This window comes from Gymnoscopelus microlampas (genome assembly GCF_963454915.1).
Source record: "Gymnoscopelus microlampas genome assembly, chromosome: 8".
Taxonomy (NCBI): Eukaryota; Metazoa; Chordata; class Actinopteri; order Myctophiformes; family Myctophidae; genus Gymnoscopelus; species Gymnoscopelus microlampas.
This window is the reverse complement of record NC_139945.1, coordinates 12,722,081-12,731,147: the sequence shown is the minus strand read 5'-3', so window position 1 is coordinate 12,731,147 and position 9,067 is coordinate 12,722,081. Positions and strand designations below refer to the sequence as shown.

Sequence of the window (9,067 nt, the reverse complement as noted above, 5' to 3'; positions counted from 1 at the left end):
CAAATAATTTTGGGGGTCCTTGACATGAAAACGTTTGAGCACCACTGATATTATAGCAACATGAGTTTTTCAGAAAACTGTTAGGACAGGGGTCTTCAATGTTTTCAGGCCAAGGACCCCCTAGCTGAGAGAGAGATGAAGCAGGGACCCCCTCTATATCGTATAAAATTGTGTTTCAGATTCAACATTTTTCGTTTACGTGGTCTGCTCTTTTTTTCCTCTACACCTACACCTATGCCTCTTTGCCAAAAATAGCCGATCTACAAGCTCACAACGCCTCGCGCTGCGTTCTCCTCAGAAAAGGGATGCTAGGGTTGCTAAGTGGTTAAGGTAAAATAAAAAATCCTATCACACAAAGATTTGGCGGACCCCCTGTAGTAACTCTGAGGACCAGGACCCCCTGTTGAAGACCCCTGTGTTAGGATTTAGAGAAGACACAGATGACAGGAAGTTCGAGCAAAGCAATGTTTTGATCGTTTTGAACGTCGCACGTGTCAATAAACACGTGCGTGCGAGCGTTCTGGACTTGATATCCAAAGCGCCTCCTCTGCTCAGAAAATGCTTTCTGTGGACACAACCCCTTGTACTTAATTACCTCATGCTGTTAAAGGGATAGTTCAGCCAAAAATAATATTTTTTTCCTATCGATTAGTCACCCCATGGAGACTTGAATTCATGGATATGTTTTAGTTTTTGTCGAACCCTAACCCTAAGCCAATAATTTGATGACCAGCGTACCGGCATGCAGCGGTTCCGGTAGGAGACTCTTTGTGTCTCCTATACCGGAACCGCTGCCGGTCATCAAATGATTGGCTTAGGAATGCGACAAAAAAAGAAAATAAATAATGAATCGAAGGCTACATGGGGTGACTAATGGATAGGAAAAAAAGTAATTTTGGGGGTGAACTATTCCTTTAAGTATTATAACCATATACTCTTTTTTTGTATTGTGTTGTGACATGTCATGTGGTGTCATGTTGTGTGTGTGTAGTTCAGTGGAGTGAACAAGGTGGGCTACGACATGTCTGTCATCCTGCGATTCACCAACCCCATGGATTACCCTCTGACACGTGTGTACATGGCCATGGAGGGGCCCAGACTCATGTCGTACAGGACCAAATACTACGAGTAGGCTACACACGCACACTCACACGCACTCACTCACTCACTCACTCACTCACTCACTCACTCACTCACTCTCACACACACACACACACACACACACACACACACACACACACACACACACACACACACACACACACACACACACACACACACACACACACACACACACACACACCAAAACTACTCCGTTACAAGTGAAGGCCTGTTTTCAGAATGTTACTTGAGTAAAAGTACAAAAGTATTATTGGCACCAAAATATACTTAAAGGACCAAAAGTAAAAGTACTAAAACATTTGAAAATAGCAGATCTACAAATTCACAAGCTCAATGCGACGCGCTGTGAGCTTAATGTATGTTAATGTTTGTTTTATAATATAATCATTTATATCTGCAAAGTAACTTGTAACTAATGTTCTCAAATAATTGTACTGTAGTAAAAGTACAATATATGCCTCTGACATGTAGTGGAGTAGAATTAAATTATTATTTACTCCAGTAAAGTAAAAAGTAACTCAAAACTGTTCTTAAGTACAGTACTTAAGTACATGTAGTTAGTTACTTTCCACCATTGCACACACTGGCAGAGCATAGGCGATGATTGACAGGCAAAATCCCTCAACAGCGACACCCGCAGGCAATTTTTTTTTAATCTGCATTGCATCTGAAAAGGCTTCAGAACACAGAGAGAAAAAAACCTGCCATGGCTCACTGGAGTGGATTCTATAGTTAAAACATTTAACATGATAAAGACTTTCAATGTTTTGTAAAACCAGCATGACATGAAACCTTTAATTGATTCAACACTATCATCAGTGTTGAGTAAATTAATGTTTTTTTTTATAATTTTTTTTACAGAGTTACTGAGTACCCCATAGAACAGTGGCCCTATATACTATTCGGCCATTTGAAAATAGCCGATATACAAGCTTAAAATGCGTCGCATCACGACGCATAGTAACATTCTGCACGATGGGTACTGTCTGCTTTTGGCACTTTAAGTACATTGTGATATCAATGTTTTTGTACTCAAGTGAATTTTGAATTCCAGACTTTTTGCTTGTAACAGAGTATTTCTACATTGCAGTATTGATACTTTTACTTAAGTAAAGTAATGTATAATAATGTGTTTGTGTGTGTGTGTGTGTGTGTGTGTGTGTGTGTGTGTGTGTGTGTGTGTGTGTGTGTGTGTGTGTGTGTGTGTGTGTGTGTGTGTGTGTGTGTGTGTGTGTGTGTGTGTGTGTGTGTGTGTGTGTCAGTGACCTGGCTCCTAATGCCACCCTCACGTGGACAGAGTCCTTCTCTCCCAGGGTGGTTGGAGACAGACGCATGATGGCTGCTCTGGTCGCTGACAACCTCAAACAGGTACGCACGCACGCACGCACGCACGCACACACACACACTGCTGCTCTGGAATACAACAACCTCAAACACGTACACGCAGCTTCTACACATCTGATACCCAAACAATAACGTAAAATACACAACTATACCGCACACCTGACACAACTTCAAAACATTATATCTTCGCTGTAGGGAAGAAACCTACAGAATGTCCATATTTCAACGTATGTTGTTTTTCAAAAAGAACAATGCCCTACCTCGCCATACAAAGACTGCTGTGCAAAAGTTAGAAAATAGCCGATCTACAAGCTCACAACGTGTCACATTGTGGATGGGCTATTTTTTTATATTTGGGGAAACGTTCTGGAAGTTTAATGAATATTAATCTCTCAAGAACTAGCCTTCCCCAGCGCATCTGATATCTGGTCTAGAGGGGCGAATTCAAAATCTCCGTTGAAAACAACCGGGGGCTCCCATTAGTTCACCGATCTGTGCGCCCGCCCCGCCCCGCGCCCCTCCTCCTCCCCCAATGTGCAGCATTGAGAGCCCTGACGTCACAACATTTGGAGCGACGCCCACTGCACTCTGGTTGGTTGGGGGAAATGAAAGGTTGACTCCCACTTCCTATGCCAGAAATTTCAACAGCTAGGTCCAGGCTTTCTTTTTGAGCAAAACGCAAAGGAAAATAAAAGCTTGGAAATTGAGGCTACTCAAGAACAGAATCCGAAACAAACAGCAGAGGGTGCCATTTTTTTCTTTTTTTGACTCTGGGTTCCCAGATTAAAAAAATATTGAACCAATAAAAAGTATTAACAAGAGCTTGTGACTACATAATAACTCCATTTGGAATGCAGGTTCTTTTTTTACTTTTCCTGAAAAGTAACGGTTTTGGACAAGGTTTGCACCCGACGTGAAATTATACAAGGGCCGCTACATCATCTTTAAAGTCACCGATTTAGTCACCTGACCATCTAACGTGTCTTCTGATAGGTGTGGGGATCCGCTCTGGTCGAGATACTGAGCTGATTGGTTCACGCCACGACCGCCAGCGCTGGTTGCCCCGCACCCGCACCCAATCAGCACCTGAGCCTCAGATGAAGTGGGTGGGGCCAAACCGCACCGACCTGCATTTGATTGGTTATTCTTCTTACTGTTATTTTCATTATAAGCTTCTTTTTTTTTTAAATCATATTCTGTCACACCACTTGAAAAGTTTGTTTTCTTTTTTTTGAATTGAGGAAGTGAATTAATTAGTTGTGATGGAGACATAATGTGCCATTCTGTTTAAAGCAGTGGATCTCTTAATGGGGGGTCCGGACACCCCCAGGGGTCCTTGATGGGGTTCCAGGAGGGTCCCCAGCTAAATTATTGACAGTTATTAACCAAATGGACCCTTTACGGGTGAGAGTGTACAAATGGAACCAATGGTTCCATTTGTAAACTCTTAGAGTTAAATTATCACTAAGGATTTTATAGTGTAGATTGGAATCTCAGAGATTATTAAAAAATATATAGATAATAATTGGATTAAATTTGGATCTGTGGTATAAGGTTTTACATTAAAATGGTTGAGAATGAATGTAAGAGTTCTTTCTCTTGATTGGACGAAAATTGGTATCCTGACCTGATTTTTTTTCCCTTCTGTTTACTAAAGAGCTGAAGAGACAGGGAGACGACGCCCTTTACTGAACAATCACTCTATAGCAATGATTACTATCATAATATAGAGCTAGTTAACACTTCTAACAAATAAATGTCACCTATTAACACCTTTAACACTGCAGTATGTATAACCACTGTGATATTAAAACTGTATAGCTGTGTAGCCTACTGCCTAACTCTGCCAATAAACAGGACATTGCAAAGACAAAAACGTGTGTGTGTGTGTGTGTGTGTGTGTGTGTGTGTGTGTGTGTGTGTGTGTGTGTGTGTGTGTGTGTGTGTGTGTGTGTGTGTGTGTGTGTGTGTGTGTGTGTGTGTGTGTGTGTGTGTGTGTGTGTGTGTGTGTGTGCATGCGTGCGCGCTTGTGCGTGCGTGCGTGTGTGTGTGTGTGTGTGTGTGTGTGTCATTAACCACCAGGTGTCGCCACCTGCATATTATTCATGGCAAATCAAACATCTAGCACTCATTCATCCAAAGGGGAATGCAACCAGTGGTAGAAGTAGTACTCAGATGATGTTGTTGTTGTGTTTTTACTTGAGTAAAAGTACAATTACAGAGACCACTGGCACTTAGTGCATGCTGACTTTCAGTCTCCCAAGGTCATACAAAGACAGTAGGCTATTGAGCCCCTTGCCGAAGGGTAATTTTCCTTGTGGCATTTGTGCTCAGCGTAGCAATAACTACAAGACTTACAGCCATATTTTTGCCAGTGCCATTTTTAACTGTTTTTAAAAAACATGTACAAATAGTTCACATAGCCAATCTACAAGCTCACAACGTGTCGTGTAGATCGGCTAGTTGAACTATTTGAAAATGTTTTTAAAAATAGTAAAAAAAAAAAAATATGTCAAAAAAGTTTAGGGATAATGGGTAAGGCAGTGGTGAAAATAGGGCCCTTGATGTTTTACTCATCCCCACACAGGCAAGAAGTTTAAAATGAATAGTATCATCACTTGTGTTTCCACATAATACATGATATCGTTGTCCTTGTAGACTGGCCTACAGGTTAACACAAGTCTTCTCTTCTCTATGGGTCTGGTAGACACAAGCCAGGTAGTCTTGTTTGATCTGTATAGATGCATAGCCTATGCATCATTAGTTTTGGACATCGATGAAGACAGTCAGCACTCAGCAGCTACTTACTCACCATTTTGTCGGGTTGCCCATCATGTGTAACCGAAAACCACAGCTTTGTTTCTCACATGAGAAGTTCAGATGTAACTTCCTTATATTCATATACAGCTGATGGTGCACATGGACATGGACTATTTGCATGTGACAGACATCTGGTCTGACTGATTTTTTTTCTAAATTTGACCAGCAGAGGGGGCTGGTAACTTCATATTGTCTGCAGGAGGTAGTTGGAAAATATATAGGAAAATGCGAGAAAGTCTGCACAGCAAAATCCGGAGTGGTAACTTAAGTGTGTATGGAAGTAAATGGTAAATGGTAAATGGTGCATTTATATAGCGCTTCTATCCGAAGCGCTTTACATTGATTGTGCCATTAACCCATTCACACACACATTCATACACCGATGGCGGAGGAAACCATGCAAGGCACCAACCTGCTCATCAGGAGCAATTAGGGGTTCAGCGTCTTGCTCAAGGACACTTCGACACTAACTCTAGGGGAGCGCCCCAGCCCGGGATCGAACTGGGAACCTTGCGGTTTTCCAGTTCACTCTACCCGGCCACTCTACCCCTGAGCCACTGCCGCCCCTAGTAGTAGTAGCTATGGTATATGTTTGGTTTCCCACATGGGGGACCTGGGTTTTAATCTCAGGTGTTACACTTGTTAGTGTGAGTACCGTGTAGCTTTTGTGACTCCAGGGTCCTTTTACACGTCCCCTTATATCATTGTGACAGGTTCATATCAGAACATTGGCAATTGATTTAGCTTGTCGATCGGCTATTTTGAGAGTGAGAGAGCAAGACAGATACAGTACATGTCACACTGGACATTGAACAAAGACGTGTGTAAACAGCTTTATGGTCCTAAATGGATGCGTGGAGCAATGCAAAGGATCTTCCACATGAACGCGCCTCTGACCTGCAGGCAAAAAGGAACAACTGTGATCCGCACATATCAGGGATTTACACACCCCTTTGTGAATTGCACGTCGTTTTTTTGCTTAGAGAAAATACACCCTCCTTTAGTCACTTTATTTTCACGTTATTGTCTCCGCCAGGGCGAAAGGCATGGCGAGAGAGTATGTTTTGCCCCCTGTCCGTCCGTCCATCCGTCCGCCCGTCCGTCCGTCCGTCCGTGTGTGTGTCCGTCCTTCTGTCTGCGAGCAGCTAATCTCTGCCACCGTTGGCCCAGTCGCTGTGAAACTGGGCACACACACTCCCTGGATGCCACAGCAGAACCTCTGCCCCACATTTTTTAGATCAGCCTGTCATAGCGCCACCATGAGGCCGACTTTTGCTAAACATATTTCTTGATATTACTCCTATAGATTTTGTCCAAAGAACACGCAAATTGGTACACAGTATTTCTATAGCCATGTGATCAACACGGATTTGTCTGATTTTCCATATTCCATCCTGATTGGCTAAAATTGGCTTCCAAAGTTTGCAGGATTGGTTCATTTTGAACAAAATGCCTCAAATCATGAACGCAGCATGCGATTTTCGTGAAATTTTCCACGTAGATTCCCACTTGGCCCAGGAAGAAATGCCACTTGAAAACGTTCAAATCAGCCTCATGGTGGCGCTATAACAGGCCAAATCACGTTTTTAATTATAACTGCACCAATATGTGTGAAACTTTGCACGCACACTCCCTAGAGGCCAAGGAAAAACATTTGCCCTGCATTTTTCATATATGCCTTTTAGAGCGCCACCAACACATTTTTTGCTCTTACTCCTTCAGATTCTGTCCAAAAATCACGCAAATCGGTACACAGTATCTCTATAGTCTTGTGATCAAGATGGATGTGTCCGATATTTCATATTCCATCCTACTTGGCTAACATTGGCTTCCAAAGTTTGCAGGATAGGTCCGTTTTGAACAAAATTCCTCAAATCATGAACGCAGTGTGCGATTTCTGTGACATTTTGCACACACATTCCCACTAGGCCGAGGAAGAAATGCCACCCTTTTCACATTGGCCTATTATAGCGCCACCAGCAGGTCTAATTTAGCAAACCGCATTTTTGGAACAAAATGCCTCAAATCATGAATACAGTGTCCGATTGCCGTGCAAGGCCTAAGAAAAAATGGCACCCTTTTCACATTGGCCTATTATAGCGCCACCAGGAGGCCACAATAACATACCTGACCTGGCGCAGACTTGTTGCATTTATACCTGTTCAATAAAAACAATCAATCAAAAAACGTGTTTCACATTATATTATTAAGTTAGAAGGTAAATGCCTCCCTCAAGGGAAAGCATTTTATCCATTCAGAATCATTTCTAGTCCAATCCAGGAATTTTAAACCAACAACTTTGCAGTAACAGACTGGCGTGACAAACCATTAGGCTACTGTCATCATCATGGTGCTAGATAGACTGCAGCTCAGCAGATTATAACACACTAAGCAATTCACATATATAACTTTACACAACACTCCAACAGCCGCATGCAGCTTTCAATCAAAAAACTTGACAACACGTAAGGTTCTGTGTGAACTTGAGTTTCATGCCTGCAGTTTGGGAAGAGATGGATGAATATGAGAATAAGCCTCCAGTCAAATACCAAGCAGGTCTCATCCCTCATACAAAATAAATAAATATGACATCTAGTGTAATCAACACATAATATACTATGTTGGCAAGCGTTTTCATTGATATATCACAAATTACTCGAGAGCAGAGAGCATTTTTTAACAGGGAATTAGGCTTTGATTGCTTCATGACAGGTTAATAAAATGGACCAATGCAATGTTCTGATCAGTAACAAACCTCAATGATATAGTTCAGGTCAGTTGATTGAATACTTTATTAGTCAAAAATGTAAACAGCACGTGGTCCTGTAAGACATTAAGGATAAAAGGATAACACAAAAAAAGTCCTGGGGACTTGTTTCCATTGTGGTCCTATGTATTTAATTCATCAAGCTACTGCAACAATGAAGGGAGAATAATAATAAAGAAACCCAGCCCACACTAACATCTCTTGTTTATGCCTCTCCTTTTCTGGATGAGGATGGATTATGTCATTTTGACTTTGACCTTGTCAACCCAATGATCATTCCCTCCAAATGTCATGAGAATTCAGTTATCCATTCTCAGGCTATTTTGTTCGCAGCCCTACAGGCACACAGACAGATACACAGTCAGGAACCATTACAACACCTTGCCAAGCACTGCAGACCAGAAAGAAATGTGCAAAAATAAATCATTTGACTAGAGAATGCAAAACTCTGTTCATGATCTATATCAGTAAATGGGGAATACTACGGTATATGAAAAAACAAACAGACTATCATACACTATCATCACATTCAATAAAGACCACCCAGTAGTAATATTTGCAGAGTATTTGCAGAATGCTAATGTGTTATCAACGGAAAGACACCTGCGCTTCCTTAAGCCTGATGTACTAAATAGCAGATCTACAAGAGAACAACGTATTGTTGGTTGCATCGTGGCACGTTGTGAGATTGTAGATCTGCTATTTTCTGTGTGCCATGATGCACACAACTAAGTATGAATCAGGCATAAGGTGTTTAAATAGTTTGTTTAATGGTTGCTTGTTTTCCTTTACTAGTCTTTAACATAATACGTGGCATAGGCCACGTCTTGACATCTCATCTCATCCCTGCACGGTGTCAGGTGTCAAAGATATTTTTTATCCGGTGAACATTCAAATGAACTTTGCTTCCCAGGGCCTTAATTTGTGCCGTGGGACCCCACCCTGACTGGCACCTCTTGATACATTTACATCCTTTTGTCATCATGCTGGTTGATAAACAAAGTAAGTAGATTA

The 9,067-nt window shown here is 41.7% G+C and overlaps 1 protein-coding gene across 1 annotated transcript in view; it reads left to right on the top strand.

Annotated features, from left to right (window-relative positions):
* Positions 1-4,007, top strand: part of LOC311049828 (coagulation factor XIII A chain-like) — a 21,777-nt gene extending 17,770 nt beyond the window's left edge. Inside the window, exons 14-16 of the mRNA XM_084063698.1 lie at positions 992-1,128; positions 2,385-2,490; positions 3,460-4,007. Coding sequence (XP_083919824.1) covers positions 992-1,128; positions 2,385-2,490; positions 3,460-3,495 — 279 coding nt within the window. The 3' untranslated portion in view covers positions 3,496-4,007. The remainder of the gene's footprint in view (positions 1-991; positions 1,129-2,384; positions 2,491-3,459) is intronic.
* Positions 4,008-9,067: the final 5,060 nt, after the last annotated feature.